Source organism: Vulpes lagopus, chromosome 13, assembly GCF_018345385.1.
Source record: "Vulpes lagopus strain Blue_001 chromosome 13, ASM1834538v1, whole genome shotgun sequence".
In the NCBI taxonomy this organism is placed as follows: Eukaryota; Metazoa; Chordata; class Mammalia; order Carnivora; family Canidae; genus Vulpes; species Vulpes lagopus.
In genome coordinates, this window is record NC_054836.1 from 4069070 (window position 1) to 4089086 (window position 20017).

Genomic DNA, 20017 nt, shown 5'->3' on the forward strand with positions numbered 1-20017 from the left:
ATGTGCGTTTGCATATGTACTGCAGTCGGGTGGAGGCCGTGGGTGTGCGACGCGGCGCGCATTCCAGCTCATGCCTCTTCCCCGGAGCAGCTGCTGCCTGGACGCTTCCCTTTCGGGGGAGGCGGCAGAACCACTGACCCTTTAACAAGTTGTCCCTCACAGAACAGGTGTCTCCCCCGCCCCTCGGAGGAGAGGGATGGCTGGACGCTTAGTGACATCAGCGACCGACCAATGGGAAGTCAGGCTTCGGCAGCCGCGCCAATGGGCGGCCGGGGGCGGGCCCGGTTTCCTGGGAGCCGGGCGGGCCAGGCTGGTCCTGCCGCCGCCGCCGAGTCTCCGCCGCTCACGCTGCCCGCCGCGGCTCCCGCGACTCCCGGCGGCTCCGGCGGCGGCGCAGTTCCCCTGCCCGCGCTGCTCCCGGACGCACGGCTCGGGCGCTTCCCTCCGCGGCGCAGCTCCCCCGCCTCCCGGGCTCCCGCGGTGGCGGCTCATGCCCCCGGGCGCAGGGCGCGCAGGTGGGCCGGCCGCCGCGGGGAGATAGGCCCCCGGGGGGACGGCGGCGGGGCCATGGCCCGGAGACCCGGGGCGCCGGCCGCCTACGGGGAGGAGTTCACCTTCGTCAGCCCGCTGGTGAAATACCTGCTCTTCTTCTTCAACATGCTTTTCTGGGTGAGTCGTGCGGGTCTTGGGGGCACCTGGGGTGCAGGGCACCCCTCGAGGGTGCAGTGGGCTGCCCCCGGCTGAGGAGGGGGCGTCCCGGGATGCCAGGTTCCAGGCGAGCGTCGTGAACGCACTGCTTAGTTTTCTGGGTTGATGACACTTTGGGGTAATTTCTCCTGGGGAGGGACAGCATGCTGGCGCCGCGTCCGGAGGGGGAGGCTGGGTGGTGGGGGGCGGGGTAGGGTAACGCAAGAGATTCGGTCAAGACATATGGGGATCTTCTGGGCATCGGATGAGGATATGAGACAGGCAAAAAAAAAAAAAAAAAATGGGTTTGCTCAGGAGTAGAGGGTTTTACTGCTGCCCCAAAGCAGACCCACTGGTACGTTCATGATTGGGGGACTTTCGGGCCTGGGGGCTGGGAGGCCCCAAAGCAAAGAAAAAAGAGGAAGGAGGGAAAACCCAGACCTGCCCTCCCCTTTACCTCAGAGAGGATGGATTTTTTTTTAATTTTTTTTCTATTTATTTATTTATGATAGTCACAGAGAGAGAGAGAGTCAGAGACACAGGCAGAGAGAGAAGCAGGCTCCATGCACCGGGAGCCCGATGTGGGATTCGATCCCAGGTCTCCAGGATCGCACCCTGGGCCAAAGGCAGGCGCCAAACCGCTGCGCCACCCAGGGATCCCAAGAGGATGGATTAAAGGACTTCATCTTCTCCTTTTGGAGGCCTCTGATGCCTCCCTCCTCTCAAAGGCTGAGGAGGGGCAGCAGTGGCCTCCAGATGTGGATGTCTTTCCCAGCACTGACCCAGACTTTGTCCCACCTTTCTCAGGACCAGACTGCATGCATGCCCTGGAGCCTGACAAGTCTTCATCTTCAGCTTCTTTAAATTGGACCCTGTGTTGGGCTAAAAGGCCAGCAGTCCTTTCAGAATCTTATCATTAGGGTGGAAAACTGGAAAAAAATATTGGACTGGGTACTACCTGGATTCCCGTCTCCAACCTGCACTTGTTGACCTGGGCAATACTTCACCTCTGTAGGCTCTAGTTCCCTCCTCCATAAAATTAAGGCCAGTATGATCAGAGATGGCAGAAACATTCTACTGGAGCCGAGGATCCAGCTGGACCAGATCATGAGATGCTAGGTCAACCCTGTTTCATGTCCTATAGAGTCTTTGAGCTCCTCTGGGTTTGAGGACATAGAGACGTTCTTCTCCCATCCTCCCTTCTGGTCCAGCTCTAGCCACACCAGAGCAGCTGCTGCAGGTGCCCATTATCCCTGCTCATTTCAGCCTGAGACCTGAAGTTCAGACTTGCAGGAGGGAGAAAGCTTGAGTGTAAAATATGTTTCCTAAGAGAGGAAACAGACCAAGCATCTAAGTCAGTTGCTGGAAAGGTTCACAGGGGCTGTGGTTTGAAGAACAGACACAAAGTACATAAGTGCTAGCCTGTTGGGACAAATGAGAGAAATCCCAGAGGGTGGTGATAAGAGCTCAGCCATTGTACTGGGAAAAATGAAGTTTGAATTCCTAACAAATTCTCAGTTTTAGAACTGGAAAAAAAAAATCTAGAAGACATCTTGTCTGGCACCCACATTTTATACACGAAAAAACTAAAGCACAAAGATGTTAATCGTTTTATCCAAGGTTGGATAGTGAGTTGGATCTGGTGGTTTTTCTATTGAACTACAGTGCCTCTCGGGAAAGTCCGTGGCCCAGATGACTGCTACTGTAGCTGGGGTGTTAGTAGTTAATCCAACTTCCCACCGTCTAGGTTCTGCCTCAGCTGGAGGTTAGGGAGGAACAGAAGAAAAACTCACCACCACTCTGTGGGGGCTGGGGGATGACCTAAGGGAAACTCCCTGCCTAGGGGCAAGTCCCAGTGAACCCTACTCCATGCTCACTGAATGTGCCAGGCCAGTAACATGCCATCCTGACAGATGACATGCCATCCTCAGAGCCAGCATTAGCATCCTAGGGACCTCAGATCCTCATTTTGAGTTTCTCTGTCAGCCAAGACTCTGCTTCTTCTTTGGAGCCTTTGGCACTTCACCTTATCTATGTTCCTCAGCAACAACAGCTGGGTGCATCTGTTACACTTGCGTTCACGGTCATTTTCTAGGATTTCCCCACCCTACTCCATCCCCCTCTTTTACCAGACAAATGATTTGGGTAGGTTGCAGCCAGGGAGAGAGTTTGGTTCCATAGACCCATTTACCTTGGTAAAAATGATTCATTCAAGGTCGGAGGACCTGGCTAACCAAGCTGGCACCACCCCAAATTAGAAAAGAGCCCCTTTTTGGCCCTACTTTGGACTCATAAAAAGTCAGAGGCTCTAGAAATAGCACAATGAAGGACAAGAGGCCTAGTTCTTTTCTGGCATCAACTTACTGTGTGACCCTAAGCCAATATATCTGTCTCTCTGTCCTTAATCTTTCTCCTCTAAAGGAGAAAATTTTTCTCTGTGAGCTATTTAAAGATAAATGCATCACTTTGGGGACTGTTTTCTTTCTTCAGGACTTGGAGCTGGATCTAAGGATGCATCTCTCTGAGTCCTGGTGTCTCAAGGACATTGACCTTCCCAGAGGCCAGGACTTTTTGGGTCACTTTTCTCCCACGGCCAGAGCCACAGAGGTACATTCCACACAAGGAGAGTTGGAGATGAGGAGCGGATTCCCCAGCTCAGGGATCCTCTTTCTTCCTACCACCTTTCAGGGACTGGTTCCTATACTGTCTTTTCAGCAGGCTCTCACCATCCCAGTCAAATTCCCCTCTTCTACCCTGGAGGCACCCATGGATGGCACTGGTGACCCTCTCCTTCTCCAGGCAGAGTGCATGTTCTGGCCAGCTGCTGGGGGAGCTGTGTATGGGCAGTGTTTGTATCTATGCTGGAACACATTGGGAAGATAGCCAGTGTTGTCTAGGGTCACACTCAGTGGTGGTGGTGGCACTGGCTATCCCTGCTGCTGTCCTAACAGCCCTGGCCCTTGGGTCATTTTGTTTGACTCAGAAGGCTGCTGGCTTCTTTAGGAGCAGGACCCATTCCTCCTGTTCATGTTTCAAATCTCACTTCTTTTGCCTAGGAGTTCTGGTTTTCTCCCCAGAATCATGCTGCTGGGTTACTGATTATTGGGATCCCATGACCCAGAGTAGTTGCTCCAAGATCCCAAAAGTTGTATTACAATTCTTCAGTCAAGTAGTAGCCTGCCGTCCTCCCCTCCCTGTGTCTGACAGCTCTATGCAGAGGGAAAGGGAGTGCCATGGTACATGCTTTATCAGCCATGGGCATACACTGGCAGGAGCGTTATCAGTGCTGCCCATGGCAGCCATCTCCTTCCTTGCTGGCCCATTTTCCACTCAGGGCAGCAGTTGGGGTGGTTTAGAGTCAAGCAGAACTCAGACCTCCAGTCCCTGTGACTCAGCCCAGGCTTTCTTGGTGGCCATGCCTCACGGCTCCCATGGCACCTTATATATACCTTGATTGTCACATCCCTTACCTGTGCTGCAATTATGTGTTTATTTATGTCTCCTCCTCTAGACTTCAGGCCCCTGAGGGTACACTGCCTTATTCACTTCTTGCTTCTCAGTGCCCAGCTGAATTTGGCAGGGTGGATACTTACTGAATGTTTATTGAATCCCAAATGATGGAACAGCCCCTACCTGGTGAAAGCATGATGCCACTCCTCCCTCTCTTATGATGACTAGTCTGTCAAGATGCAGCATAACCAAACACCCTTGAGCATTCTTAGTGGAGGAGAGGGGATCCAACCGTGTTCTCTTCTGCATTGCATCCTGTGGCTTAGCACTCCTCCCTCAAGCCAGGTGAGCCATCCCCTTCCAATATCTCTCTCAGGGCCGTGCATAATTACCTATCTACAGCACCCAGATTTTTTCACTTCCACTGCAGCACACGTGGATCCCCATCTGGGTCTTTCCTAGACTGATCCAGGCCTCAAGTGAGTTATCTTCTTTAAGAAATTCACTCTCACCTCCAGGACCACTGTAAGGGTTGGAGTCCCCAGGGGACAGCGAATGCCCCAGACCACCTGCACCACTACCTGTTGTAACCTGGCTTAGAAGCCATGAGGAAATGACCAGGCATCAAGCCTGGAAAAAACTGCTCCTGAGTGGCAGGGGCCATTTCCACAACCTGACATAACCCCCAGCATACACACACACACACACACACACACACACACACACACACACACATTCACACCTAAGTACATTAGGAGGCAGAGCCCATTCCCCCCTGCCCCCACTCTCCTCCTTTCCCTGTAGGCTAGGTAGGCTGTAATAAGTGAAGTAGTCATATTCTTTTAATTAAAAAAAAAAAAAGAAAACAAAACAAAACAAAACAAAAAAAAAAGACACACACTAAAAATGAATACAAGAAGCATATCTTATGCTGTCAAGTCACTCACATGCTTTCTTATCTCCTCAACGGCTTTCTTTGCTTTGTACCGAATAGAAAACCATAAACTTCAAGAAGCCTTTAAAAGGATAAAAGAAAACATGTAGCAATTCTCAGAGTCTTGATAGCAGACTCTGTGTCAGGCTAGGAGCTCCAGGGCCATAGTTTGAGTGTTTATGCTACTATGAGCCCTTGTGGACTTCTGTCCCTCATTTATAACCTTGGGAAACCAAAACAAGCCATGGCCTAAGAAGAAGCTAAAGGGTTGGCTCCAGACAATGGAAAGGGAAGAGTTCTTTGGATTTCCTTCCTTAGTAGGACAATTCCATCCAGTCCAGAGGGAGAAAGCCAAGAGCCAGTTTCACATAGATAGTTGCTACCTCAGAAACTCAGGAACAATGGTGCTGGGATGGCCACGTGAGAACTAGTACATGCAGATCCTGGGCAGTGAGAGAGGGGGCCCTGTGTTAGGTCTAGCAGGCTTATCCAGAAATGAGGATAGAGAGGACTGAGAAACCAGAGGTACAGAACCCTCCCATCCAACGTCCCTGTGGCAGAGGCAAGGTTTTGATTCCCCAGGATTATGGGGAATGATTCTATTCGCAGCTGTCCCCCACCACCTTCAAAAGAAGAGGGGAATAGATTCCAAAGAAGAGGAGAGGACTTAGACAAATGCACACACTTCCTGTAAACTGGACTTTAGAATATGGAGACAGATAAGGCCAGGGCTTTCTCTCAGGGGCTGGTGGGCCCTGCGTGGTGATGCCATGTCTTCCCTTTCCAGGGCCATGTTCCAGGGACTTCCCTCTAGGCCCTTCTGGCACCACCACCTCCTGGTGCTCTCTTACTCCGCCCGCCCCCCCACCTCCTACCCGGCCTGAATCCTGCCCAGTTTGGAGATTACCAGCTACTCCCCCAAGAGGACTACAGGCAGCTTCTTCCCACCTCACATGATGTCCCAGGTGAATGCACACGCCCTGGGATTGCTGTGAGGCAGAGAGAGGAAGGTAGCCATGTGGCCCAGGTCACAAGTCTCCGGAGACATGAAAACTTAGGTTCCTGTCCCATTTAGCTGCTCACTGTCTGAGTGAGCTGGGGAAAGTTATTTGACTTCTCCCAACATCAGTTCAGTAAAATGGAAATACTAAAACCCTCTTGGGACTGTGGTCAGAATGCAATGAAAACATGGGTATAAAGTGTCTAGCCCAGTGCCTGACCCTTAGTACTCAACAAGGGTAGCTATTACCATTGCTAGAAATATGTCCTAGAGGTCACCTGTTAGGGATGGGCTTGGAAAGCTAGGAGGAGTGCTCCTTCTGACAAGTGGCAAGTAGCTAAGGACTGAGTCTAGGTGAGGGCTGGCTAACCTTGGGCCTGACTTCCTTCAGCCTCAAATCTCATTTGCTCACTTTTCTACTGTTAGCCTGAGAGAGGTGATAATTAATGATGTCTTTATATATTTTATAGTCCACAGAGACGTTTCCCATCTATCATAGAAACAGAGATCCCACTGTTGTCTCTGAGGGCCTTCCCCAGGTCTACTTGTCAGGGCTTGTCGTACTACCTTGGTCTTAAGGTACAGTCCAAGTGGACTCCAAGAGCTAATTTGCCTTGTAATTATTGGCATTGGGAACTACAGCCAGAAGAACTCTTGTTCAGAGTTTCATCTTGGAGCCCTATAACCTTTCCTCCCTTAGTGCATTATAATGGCTGTAAAGCAATGAGTGTCCCAGGGGCTAGAATAAGGGTTTTTCTCACAAACATCAGATCATGGCTGTCTTTCTGTAATTTGTAAGAAAAGACCTCAAATAATGCAGAGAATTTTCTGCATTTTCTATTTTCTCCCATGAACTTTAGTATTTGTGGCTGCTTATATCTCTGCAAGTGTTAGCAGAAGGCAAAGTGAAGAGAATAAGGAGCAACCAAATATTATGGAAAACTAGGAAACTATTTAGAGTAGTGCCTGTATTATTGTTTTATGAGATGTAGAAACATATGTTTAACAGCTTTGTCATTGCTCAGTATATTGTTCTTTATTTCTATGATAGAAATTAATATGTTGTGCTTCCTCACAGGACACAACATTACCTGTGTAATATTTCTGTCTTCAGTCTCAGCAGAAGACTGAGACTGCTTCTCCCGCTCGCACTGCTTGTGCTCTATCTCTCTATCTCTGTCAAATAAATAAATAAAATCTTTTTGTTTTAAAGATTTTATTTATTTATTTACTCCTGAGAGACGCAGAGAGAGAGAGAGGCAGAGACACAGGCAGAGGGAGAAGCAGGCTCCATGCAGGGAGCCCAACGCGGGACTCGATCCTGGGTCCAGGATCACACCCCCGGCCAAAGGTGGCGCTAAACCACTAAGCCACTGGGGCTGCCCTAAACATTTTTTTTTTTTTTAATTTAAAAAGTTAGTGTCTTGAAAGACCAAAAACAAAGAAAAGAAAAAATCTGCAAAACTCTTCCAGGCCAAAGGAGACTTGATCACTCAAGATCACTAAATGCATGATCCTGGATCAGAAAAAAAGGAGAAAAAAAAGAGTTTAAAAAAACACTATTGGGAGAACTGGGAAAAGGTAAATAGGGACTATAAATTAGATAGCAGCAATTGCATATTAAAGTTTAAGAAATTTTTTTAAAGATTTTATTTATTTATTCCTGAGAGACACACACAGAGAGAGAGGCAGAGACACAGGCAGAGGGAGAAGCAGGCTCCATGCAGGGAGCCTGATGTGTGACTGCTCCCCGGACCCGGGATCACACCCTGAGCCAAAGGCAGACACTCAACCACTGAGCCACCCAGGCATCCCAAGAAAAGAATTTAATATGTCAAAATTGTATAGGTTATACTAACAGAGCATTGTGGCTTCCTGGTGCTCTGATATCTGAACAGTTTTAAGATCCATTGCCTTATACTTTGGTATAGAGGCAAACCCCCCTGATTAAAGTTTGTGAAATTGCATACAAGTGAATCCCAGTTTAGGAAAAACTGATATTAAAAGAATGTGGATTTACTAACCAAATAAAACTTAACAAATTGGGAGTGGCTGTTCTTTAATAGGTTATATTTTTTATTTTTTTTTTATTTTTTTTTTATTTTATTTTTTTTAGGTTATATTTTTTAGAACAGTTTTAGTTTTACAGAAAGATTGAGAAGATAGTTCAGAGTTCCCATATACCCCACATACAGTTCCTCTTAATATCTGACATGAGCATGACATTCATGACACGAGTATACATTTGTGACAATTAATGGTATTATCATTATCACTGAGGTCCATATTTTATTCAGATCTCCTCAGTTTTCACTAAACACCCTTTCTGGGTTCCAGCATGCATCCAGGATACCAAATTTCATTTAGTTGTCATGTCTCCTTAGGTTTTTGTTGGCTGTGGCAGTTTCTTAGAATTTCCTTGGTTTGGGGGGCACCTGGGTGGCTCAGTCAGTTAAGCATCTGACTCTTGATTTCAGCTGAGGTCATGATCTCTGGGTTCCCAGGATGGAACCCCTCATTGGGCTCAGGCTGTGTGAGGAGCTTGCTTGAGATGGTCTCTCTGCGCCTACCCCCTCTAAAAAAGAGAAAGAAAAGGAAAGGAAAGGAAAGGAAAGGAAAGGAAAGGAAAGGAAAGGAAAGGAAAGGAAAGAAAAGAAAGAAAAAGAAAGAAGAAAGAAAGAAAGAAAGAAAGAAAGAAAGAAAGAAAGAAAGAAAGAAAGAAAAAGAATTTCCTCAGTTTTGATGACTTTAACAGTTTTGAGGAGTACTGGTCAGTTATTTTGTAGAATGTCCTTGTACTGGAACTTGTCTAATGGTTTTTTCATGGTTATATCAGGGCTATGTGTTTTCAGGAGAAAGAAGTGGTGAAGTATTATTTTCACCACATCATATCATATGCCTATGATATACTCCTGTTGGTGCTGACCTGACTCACCTGGCTGAGGTTGTGTTTGCCAGGTTTCTCCACTGTAAAGTTAGCCTGTGTCCCCCTCTTCCAGACTGTGTCCTTTGGAAAGACGTCACTATGGGCAGCCCACATGGAAGCAGGAAGTTGTGCTTCCCCCTCCTTGAGAGTACAGCATCTATATACAAATTATTTGGAATTCTTGTGCATCAGAGATTTGTCTTTTCTCCCTCATTTATCTATTCAAGTCCTGTTTTTTTTTAAAAGATTTTATTTATTTATTCATGAGAGACACAGAAAGAGAAGCAGAGGCATAGAGGGAGAAGCAGGTTCCCTGTAGGGAGCCCAATTCAGGACTCGATCCCAGGACCCCAGGATCACAACCTGAGCCAAAGGCAGATGCTCAACCATCAAGCCACCCAGGTGCCCTCCCTTTTAAAAATTTAAGTCCTTTTTATCAGTATGGACTCATGGATATTTATTTTATGTTTGGGGTAATAGTTTCATACTTTCTTATTTTGATGTCTCTTTGGCATACCCATATCAGTGGGGGAGGGGGGGGAGGTGTTTTTGAGCATTTCCTTACTTTCTGGCACCATGAGATACTCCAGGCTTTTATCTTGCGTATCTCCTGCTCCAGTCGTGGATTCAGCCATTTTCCCAAGGAGCCCAGGGGATCGCTATTTTCATTATAAGGTGATTACTCACCTCCTATAAGGATAAAGGTATTGGTGCGTGCAAGTTATTTTATATAATTTGATTGACAGCTCTTCAGGAACATGCCTTTCACTAGACTCAGCTATTTTAAAAACTGTGTCTAGCTTTTAAAAATTTCCAGTGAGGCTTCATTCTAGCCAGAATATGAAAAGCCATTCTAAGAAGCGTCTTTATCTCCATCCTCATCATGAAAGGAGGTCAAGGAGGTCATTGGCAATATTGCGGGGTGCTATAAGGATTTTGTGCCAAAGCCTGGTATAGGAAAAAGAGTTCCAGACTGAGACTGGAAACTGGGTTTCATCCAGATGTTTCCTCTGCACCCATGTACACTTGGTAAAGTATCACTGTTCTCTTTGGGCCTCATCTATAAAAAGAGGTGAGTGGCTGAGCTCATTTCTAAGGTTCTAGTCAGCTCTGAAATGCTGTGCTATTAACAGCAGCAGCATTAACTTTGGGACAGCAGGAGCTTTGAGGAATTCAGGGTGGGAGATGTGGGCAGGAATAGGAGTGTAAAAGGGCAAGCTGTGAATCCAGGATGAAGAAACAGATCAGTGATAGAAATTCTGAATTTTAGAGTTCACTAGTAAGCTCCAGGTAACCAGTGTCATTAATGACCACGTTAAAAATTTATGATAATACTAAAGTCTTAATCTCGATTTTAATGTAACCTGCACCTGCTGCTCTACATCTCTGGCTGAGTATGCATTAGGCTTGTGGTTCTCAAACTTGGCTACACATTGGAATCACCAGGAAAGCATTCAGAAATACTTTTGCTTGGGTTCTAACATCCGAGATTTTGAAATATGTGGTTTGGGGTGCCACCTAGGCATTCACAGTTTTAAGTTCTCTCCCTGCCTTCCCTCCCATTCTAATGATCCCAAAGTTTGGGAAGTATGGGCTATAGATGTTCTTGTCCTCTCCCATATAACCTACAGGTCTCCTCAAGGGCAGGGACCGCATCTCACTCATCTTTGCAGTCCTCAGAGTACCTTGTGCATAGCAGCTGATGAATTGAATCTGGACAGTGTGTCAGTTTTCTATTGTAGCTGTAATCAATTACCACACAATACATAGCTTAATACAACACAGATTAATTGTCTTAGGTTCTGGGGGTCAGAATTCCAAAATGGGTCTCACTGGGTAAAATCAAGGTATCAGCAGGGATGGTCCCTTCTGGAGGCTCTAGAGGAGCATCTATTTCTGCCTTCTTCAGCTTTTAGAGGCTGCCCATCTTCCTTGGCTCATGGCACTACCCCACTCTAACCTGTGCTTCCGTTGTCATTGTTGTACCTATCTCCTTCTCTGACTGACCTTCTTGCCTCCCTCTTCTAAGGCCCGCCAGGATAATCTCCCTATCACAAGATCCTTAATCACATTTGCAAAGCCCCTGTGGCTATGGAAGGTGACATATTCACAGGTTCCAGGAGTTAGGACAGGACATCTTTGAGGGGACACTGTTCTACCTATCACAGATAAGGACACAGCAACTGCTGTAATACAGGCCCATACATGGAATTAAGTTACCGTAATACGTGGCATCTCTTTACTTTCTCTTTCTTGTTTTAGTTGTGTTAGGATTTAATCAGAAACCATCTCTGTGGGAAGTTATACATCCTAGTGAAAATTTAACATGTGCAAAAACAGTGAGGAGCCTGGGAACAACAGAAATAAGGAACAGATATATGTCTTTAGATATATCAGTAAGGGATGCCTGGATGGCTCAGTGGTTGAGCGTCTGCCTTCAGCTTAGGGTGTGATCCCAGAGTTCCGGGATTGAGTCCGACATTGGGCTCCTGCAGGGAGCTTCCTTTTCCCTCTGCCTATGTCTCTGCCTCTCTCTGTGTGTCTCTCATGAATAAATAAATAAATAAATCTTTTTAAAAAGTTTAAAAATAAATGCATCAGTAAAAGGATACTCAGAACCATTAATTGGCTGTGACGAGTTTTAAAGGGAAGGCCAAGGTGCTCAGTCACTCTGGCAAAGGGCTGAGTCTACAGGCCTTGGGGATGACGGGGATCTCTGTTGTATGGTTTCCTTGCCTCCCACCCACTCCCCCTTGCTCCCTCAACCTAGTTGTGCCGGGGAGACAGCAAGCCAGCTGGCACCTCCAGCCCCTCTCAACAGCTCTTCAAGCAGCTCCCTCTCTCCTGGACAAAGAGCATAAGGGCCAGCAGATAACACATCTGGCTCTGAGTCAGAGGCAGTGTCAAATGATTGGGGGGCAAAGCTGTGTACATAGCCAGAGAAGAGTCCTGAAAGATATGCTTTTAGATAAGGGTTTCCATTTACTGCTAAATGCACCAGAAGGCAGAGGCCACTAAGGAAAAATGTCTTTCTGCTAAGGGATTGCTCTGACCCTATTACTTCTTCAGGGGCCCTAGTCCCTTCTCCCACCAAAGCCCCAAGATGGCTCTTTCCAGCTAGTCTCTGTCTTGTAGATCAGTGGAGTCTAGCCAGCCATCTTCTTCCGCACTGAGTTGGTCAAGTCCCTGCTGCTGAGAACTCCCTCCAGCTAGAGCTTGGCCTCAGCTATTGCCATGGTGACAACCAGCGGCTGCTTAGCACCAGCCTGGGGACTGGGCACAAAGAAAGAATAGCCAAGAGATGTGCACACTGGGCTGCCCTGCACTCCTGGAGGCCTGGGGTGGAGGTGGGGGTGCAGAAAAGGCCCCTTTGGGGATTGCTGGTAGTCTCTGATGGGTTTATTCTCTCAGGGAGAAGCCAGGAAGTTTGAAGTATCTAAACCTTTTGCACCACACTGGAATCCAGGTTTATAAAGATAAAGGCTCCTTTGCCAAGGCAGTTTGGTATTTTACACACATGAATTCATGCATGCATTCTTTCACATTGATAGGCATGTGCATTCTTGCATTTGACGCCATTTTGATCCCCAAAAGAGTTAGAGACCCAGGAGGATGCATCTACTCAGGCCTGCTTCAGCTTTAAAACCTGCCCTTTGGGGACACCTGTGTGGCTCAGTGGGTTGGGCATCTGGTTTAGGCTCAGGTCATGATCCCAGGGTCCTGGATCAAGCCCCAAGCCCCATGTTAGGCTCCCTGCTCAGTGGGGAGTCTGCTTCTCCCTCTCCATCTGTCCCACTCCCCTCTGTGTGTTCATGCACTCTCTCTCTCAAATGAATTAAAAAAAAATCTTAAAAAAAAAAAAAAAGAACCAACCCTGCCCTTTGATGTAATTGGATTCAAATTCAAAACTTGTGACCCTGGACAGGTTAACTATTAATAATGATAGATAATAAAAAAATAATAATAATGATAGATAATATTTATTGTCTGGCATTGTGTTAAATGCTTTCCATACATTATCTTATCTAATTTCACAGTAGTGTTATTAGATGTAGTTGTTTTAAATTCCCATCTTCAGATCCAAAAGGCACAGATAAAATCTCTGAGGCTCAGAGATTTGTCTAGCAGAAGCCCAGGTTTGACTGGTTCCAAAGCCCACATCCTTAACCATTGTTAGTAACCTTGCGTTGCCTTAATTTCCTCATCTATAAAATGGGGGAAATAGCTGCCCCACGAGAAAACTATCGTAGGGATCAAATGAGATCATCTTGGTAAAAGCTTTTCTTGGAAACTTTTCTTGGAAGCAAAGCAGACAGATGCTATCAACTGTTATCTCTTGGGAGGACAGAGATGCTCATCTCTGGGTCCTGAGAAAGTCATCTTCCTCCTGCTCTTCCTTAAGGTAACTAAAAGGAGGCTCTCTGGTTTCTTTTTTTTTTTTTTTTAATTTATGATAGGCACACAGTGAGAGAGAGAGAGAGAGAGGCAGAAACACAGGCAGAGGGAGAAGCAGGCTCCATGCACTGGGAGCCTGACATGGGATTCGATCCCGAGTCTCCAGGATCGCGCCCTGGGCCAAAGGCAGGCGCCAAACTGCTGTGCCACCCAGGGATCCCTCTCTGGTTTCTTAAATCTCAGAGTCTGCCTCATTCCCTGTGTCCACAGGTGATTTCCATGGTGATGGTGGCTGTGGGAGTCTACGCTCGGCTGATGAAGCATGCAGGTAAGCTATAGATCCTCCTCCTCTGTCCCCCCAGGACTCTTGCCAAGCACCTTCCTCCTCTGCCTCCTTCAGCCCTGACCCTCTACTATGCTTTCCCATGTAAGCAATGGGGCTAAAGAGGACAGCTGCCTTCTAGCCCGATCACAGCACCCTACTCCAAGGCATCAGGCCACCTATGCCAGTTCACCAGGATTTCCCTTAGCTCCCATGAATCTTCCAAGATCTGCCTGCATTGTAGGCTTAGGAAATGTCTAGGAAAGAGGGGTAGGCCTCTGGAAACAGAGAGTAATCAGAGGCCTCAGCCCCGCCTCCTCACCCTGTCCTGAAGTAACTCAACCTCCATTCCTGTTCTACTGCACAGAGTCTCCAGGAAACGGAATCTGCAAAACTGGGAGCCTAATGCCATTCTAATTCTTTTCTGGAGCGAAAGTGGTTCCTCCTCTCTTAAGCTTAGGAATAAAGACTCTTACTTTGTTAGTTCCTCAAATTAACTGTCACAAACCCATCTGGGCCCTTTTTATTCTCCCCACGGGAGGGGAGTACTGCCTCCCCATAACCACCATCCAACCATACCAGAGATTCCCCCAGCAGAGAACAGGTTTGAGGGGCACCCCCCACCTCGTCCCTGGGTTTCACTCTCAGTCAGCCCCAGGCTCAGACTGAGAGGCAGCCCCTCCCCCAGAAGCAGCCCTGGCCTGCGTTGCAGTGGACCCTGCCATCCTGCTGATTGTGGTGGGCATTCTCATGTTCCTGCTCACCTTCTGCGGCTGTATTGGATCCCTTCGTGAGAACATCTGCCTCCTACAGACGGTGAGTGGTCAGGGGCCCCAGAAAGACCCTGGCCTCCTCCATATGCCTCCCAGGCTCCTGATGCCTTTCTTACAACCTTTCAGTTTCCTCTGTCCCACCCTTCCTTCAAAGCCTGTGCTGTCTGCTTCCCACTGTAGAGCTTGACCCAGATGACTCAGCACAGGGTGGCCACCCTCAAGATAGCATGGCAGAGGCAGAGGCCTTTATCATGGGTGGGGCATCTGGGAGAAGTACCCCATAGCCCCCCAGTACCCCCCATGGCTCTGGGAGGGGCTACAGCCCAGCCCAGTAATCACTGTCTCATTTTCTTACCTGCTGTCCACAGTTCTCGCTCTGCCTCACCATCGTGTTCCTGCTACAGCTGGCTGCAGGGGTCCTGGGCTTCGTCTTCTCCGACAAGGTAGCGTTGGGAGCCAGGGGCCCTCCTCAGGTGTGAACCAGAGGGAGGAAGAGAATGTTACTGCCTGTGCTTAGCCCGATTAATTAACCATAGTGCTCCTTCCCCTGAGAAGCACCAACCTTTGAAAAATTCTCCTTAGGGATGAACGAATGGCCTTTAAAGTCACCATAGTTAAAGAGAATTTCCAGATTGTGAGCTGTTTTCCTCTGAGAGGCCAATAGGAAAGTAAATTCTATGAACACAAAGTTAAAATAATCTGCAAACTTGAATGGCAAATTATTGGGTAAAACACAATTATCAAGTAGACCATAGACAATATGAAGAAACTTTTATTTATTCTAAAGATTGCTTATTGTGATAAACAGAAGGAGGGAAGGGGGAAAGTAAATGAGATTTTGAGCAGTGCTCACCATATCTGGAAGTGATCTGCTTTTTAGTGACGGTCCTTTTGGTTAAAAACCAGACTTCCTTTCTCAAAGGGCAAATGATTGCCAGAGGTCATATTGGGCTATAGATAAGAAACTTTGAGAAAAGTAGCAGGGGCAGCCCTGGTGGCGCAGCGGTTTAGCGCCGCCTGCGGCCAGGGGTGTGATCCTGGGGACCTGGGATCAAGTTCCACATTAGGCTTTTTGCATGGAGCCTGCTTCTCCCTCTGCCTGTGTCTCTGCCTCTCTCTCTCTCTGTGTTTCTCATGAATAAATAAAATCTTTTAAAAAATTACTAAAAAAAAAAAAAAAAGATAAAAGTAGCAGAGCAAGAAGGGAAAAAAGCATGATGGAAACTAGGAAATGGGGAGCCACTGAGTTCATTCAGAATGTCCTAGTCCTGGTTTAGTAAAATACTAAAATGATCTGTTTGGGCTGTAAAGAAATGCAGTTCCATTATGTCCACTAGAGGGCAGTGTCTCAGCTTTGTAAGCACTTTTCTACTAAACGATGCATGTATTAGATTCTCTGCTTTCCATCAATAAGTATTTTATGGTAATAGTGTTCAGAGGTAAAAAAATCTTAGATTTGTTATCTCAAAATATGGCTCTGAAACAGCAGGCCCTGTGTTTCTCTTGCCTACTGGTACCTGAGGGCCCAGGGATAGATGAGCTTCAGAATAAGCCATCAACCTAGGACCTGGTTCTGATTTCAAGACTGACTTAAATTAAGAAGGCTGCCCATTGGGATCCCTGGGTGGCGCAGCGGTTTGGCGCCTGCCTTTGGCCCAGGGCGCGATCCTGGAGACCCGGGATCGAATCCCACGTCGGGCTCCCGGTGCATGGAGCCTGCTTCTCCCTCCGCCTGTGTCTCTGCCTCTCTCTCTCTCTCTGTGACTATCATAAATAAATAAAAAATTAAAAAAAAAAAAAAAAAGAAGGCTGCCCATTGTCTACTGTTATTACTGAATGGAGGAGCAGGTTAGGAATTAGTCCTGTGTTCTGATTCTGTACTCATGTCTCTGGCAGGCACGAGGGAAAGTGAGTGAGATCATCAATAATGCCATTGTGCACTACCGAGATGACTTGGATCTACAGAACCTCATTGATTTTGGCCAGAAAAAGGTATGGCCTAGGAGTGGGGGGAGGTCAGCTGTGGTCTGAGAGGCTGTAGGCAAAAGTTAATGCCATCCCAAGAGATACCTCCCCCTTCAGGCCTAAGGCTTCTTCATTACCTGCCAGGTAATGGACTTTGGAAGAAGTTTTGGCAAGAAACCATACATAGCAGAGTGCTTTAAAAGTACTTTTAAGAGAACAGAACAGGGACAGCCTGGTGGCTCAGTGGTTTAGTGCCGCCTTCAGCCCAGGGCCTGATCCTGGAGACCCAGGATCAAGTCCCACGTCAGTTTCCCTGCATGGAACCTGCTTCTCCCTCTGCCTGTGTCTCTGCCTTTCTCTCTCTCTATGTGTCTCTCATGAATAAATAAAAATAAAATTTTTAAAAAGAAAAAAGAGGACAGAACAGTAGTATCTATAGTAATCTACCATAGGTGTAAACAAAGAAGGAAAGAATATGTATTCATATTTGCAAAAGGAATCTATAAGGACATATAGAAACTACGTGGTTTCCCAGAGAGGGATTACTAAGTGGTTACTTATAGGGGGATAAGAAAACGGGCAGACTTTTAAATATTTAAATATTACCTATTCAAAAGTTACATTTTTAAAAATTGTGCTAGAATACACATAACATAAAATTTACCATAACCTTTTTAAGTATACAAATCTGTGGCACTAAAGACATTCGTGTTGTTTACATCTATCACCACCATCCATCTCCAGAACTTTTTCATCTTCCTCCAAAGAAACTCTACCCATTAAACACTAACTCTCAACTTACCCCTGCCCCAACCTCTGACAACTACCGTCTACCTTCTGTCTATGAACTGGACTACTCGAGAGACTTCATATAAGTGGAATCATACAGTATTTGTCCTTCTGTGGCTTATTTCACTTTGCATGTCTTCAGATTTCATCCATGTTATAGGGTATGTCAAAGTTTCCTTCTTTTTTAAGGCTAACATTCCATTGTATGTATATATCACATTTTGTTAATTCATTCATCTTTTGACGCATACTTCGGTAACTTCCACCTTTTAGCTGTTGTGAATCATGCTGCTACGAATCAAAAGTTGAATTTTAAATAAAAGTGCTTTTGAGACCAGTACCGAGTTCCCCTTCCCTTGGTGCAACTTACTTGGATCCTACCTGCTTTCATGGAGTAACTATGGGCCCATAATATTAAAGAATCTCTTCTATTTTCTCTGTATTAAGACAAATATTTTCAAGGCTGATCCTTTAATTATTTCAGCTACTGTTTGTGAACACCTCATTTTGCAGCCTCTATACTATGAAGAAACTGCTCTCAAGAAGCTCATGTTGAATGTGAAAAACAAAATATATATACAACTATGGTCATTATAACAAGATATATAAAGGTAACAGCCACTGAGAAACATGAGCTCAAGGTGTAAGGTTGTGATTAAAAACAACCTGAATTTATAAATGGAAGCTGGCCACAGACTTTTGGCTGCTTTAAGAATTCCCCTGGTCACCTCAGTGTGAGGAGTGGGTGATCCTTAACCTCTATGGTGGGCTTTGTTGCAGTTCAGCTGCTGTGGAGGGATTTCCTATAAGGACTGGTCCCTGAACATGTACTTCAACTGTTCAGAAGACAATCCCAGCCGTGAGCGCTGCTCTGTGCCTTATTCCTGTTGCTTGCCTACCCCAAATCAGGTGAGCCTGTGTCCCATCTCATTTCCTCCTGGGCAGCAATCTCAGTTACTTCCCGATTAGGATACCCACAGTGGGGGTACCCACAGTGGGGAATCCCCATTTCCTAGTTAGACAGCTGTCAGATGTTTTTCTCCACCCCAATCTCATGTCTCTGTTAACTTTTCACTCCTGCAGTTCACGTGGGGATTCAGAAGGTGTAAGTCTCTAAAGTAATAACTGAGCTCAGATCTCCCAGAGGAAAGGAAGCTTGCACTTAGCAACTTCCAAGTTAGGATCCTCCACTTATATTCCCTAACAATTTAGGAGTTTAGAAAGGGTGGGAAGCCCATCAGCTAGGGCCCAAAATAAAAAGTTTGGGAATGGGAGTTCCATTTGGCTTTTCAACTCTTTCCCCAGGCAGTGATCAACACCATGTGTGGCCAAGGTATGCAGGCCCTTGACTACTTGGAAGCTAGTAAAGTCATCTATACCAATGGCTGTATTGACAAATTGGTCAACTGGATACACAGCAACCTCTTCTTTCTTGGTGGTATAGCACTGGGCCTGGCCATTCCCCAGGTAACTTACCCTGTAAGACTTGTGGGTCCTACAATTCTGCAAAGACTCCTTTGTTTTGGGGAGGGCACCTGGGGATCAGCTAGGGTATCAGGCACTGACATTGCAAAGAAGCAGGGGATGGGATGATGCTGACCATACTGGGAAGGTTGAGTCAGGGAAAACAAAGACATCCCTCCTTGCTGAGAGCTCAATCCATCTCGCCTCTCCCAGCTGGTAGGAATCCTGCTGTCCCAGATCCTCGTGAATCAAATCAAAGATCAGATCAAGCTACAGCTGTACAACCAGCAGCACCGAGCTGACCCATGGTACTAAGATTCCATCCTGCATCTCCTCACTATGGCAACAGGCGAGCCTCATCTACCAAAAGCAATGGGTATAGCTCTCAGCACCAAATGGAGATCTGGATTCCAGTCCCCCAGAGACAGCCCAGTGGAAAGAAGCCAACTCCAGCTGGGCAGAAGGCAGGGTGCACAGGTGGCTCCAGCCTAGGAAGGGCACACCTCCTCCTCTCCTCATCCTAGCCCGTCAGCATTGTTAGAGTTATTTTTAACCTTATATATTTGGCTTTATGGGTTTAAAAAAAAAAAAAAACTGTTTCTGGGCAGAGATGTTTGGGGAAAAGTAAGTAGTTGCAGAGAGTCTTGGGGGTACTAGGTGCTGCTTTTCACCGAGGCGCTACAACCAGCATTCTCCCTGGGCTGCTAGTGAGCCTGCTGGACATCCTCTGATTCCATCTGTTGCCAGCAAGACCTGGCTGGAGAGTGGACACTAATAGTCCTACCTGGAGTCCAGTTGGTATGCTACCAGCTCCAGAAGGGAAGGGAATGGAACAGGCAGTGAGCTTGGGGTCGACTGGGGACAGTTATATGTGTTGGGTAGGAGTGGAAGGCGATGTGTTTACTAAATGCTGCCCTGCCATCCTCCCAGGTAGTCAAAGTGAGCTACATCCTGCCCCTCCCTCATTTCCATGGAAACATGGCAGCAAGGGCAAGGGTACAAGAGCTGCCAAATTCATCCCTCTCCCCCACTCCACCCCTTTTTTAAAAGATTTGAAACCATGGTCTTTATATTCTGCAGCTAGCAGAGGTCGGACTGAGCCACTTGTGCCCGTGAATTCCTCCCCTCTGGCCCTCCCTCTCCAGCAAGGAGGGTTTCTTTAGCCTTGGCAGTGTACTGTGGGGGCAAGGTTAGCGCCCCCGCCCCCATCACGCCGCACCAGAGCTCAGTATTTCTACAGTATAAGAAACAGGGATCTTGCTGGGGCCAGGGAGCCAGAAGTGGCAATAAAAGTTTGTTGACCTGCGCTAAA

General features: G+C 46.9%; 1 protein-coding gene across 2 annotated transcripts; it reads left to right on the forward strand.

Annotated features, from left to right (window-relative positions):
* Nucleotides 1–298: 298 nt before the first annotated feature.
* Nucleotides 299–20017, forward strand: TSPAN33 (tetraspanin 33). Of its 2 annotated transcripts, none has more exons than XM_041727721.1 (8): nucleotides 299–669; nucleotides 13663–13720; nucleotides 14406–14530; nucleotides 14856–14930; nucleotides 16384–16479; nucleotides 18022–18150; nucleotides 18547–18708; nucleotides 18919–20017. In XM_041727721.1, the coding sequence occupies exons 1-8, from the start codon at nucleotides 568–570 to the stop codon at nucleotides 19018–19020; spliced, it is 849 nt and encodes a 282-aa protein (XP_041583655.1). In that variant the 5' UTR covers nucleotides 299–567; the 3' UTR covers nucleotides 19021–20017. The 2 variants fall into 2 exon arrangements, with proteins under 2 accessions (XP_041583655.1, XP_041583654.1); XM_041727720.1 differs by having other exon boundaries at nucleotides 302–669; nucleotides 14403–14530.

What these genes read in the sequence shown, in the direction of transcription:
- TSPAN33 (XM_041727720.1), top strand. Translation starts at nt 568, where the DNA reads ATGGCCCGGAGACCCGGGGCGCCGGCCGCCTACGGGGAGGAGTTCACC. An exon ending in TCTTCAACATGCTTTTCTGG is followed by an intron (nt 670 to 13,662) that starts GTGAGTCGTGCG and finishes CTGTGTCCACAG; the next exon opens with GTGATTTCCATGGTGATGGT. An exon ending in GCTTCGTCTTCTCCGACAAG is followed by an intron (nt 14,931 to 16,383) that starts GTAGCGTTGGGA and finishes TGTCTCTGGCAG; the next exon opens with GCACGAGGGAAAGTGAGTGA.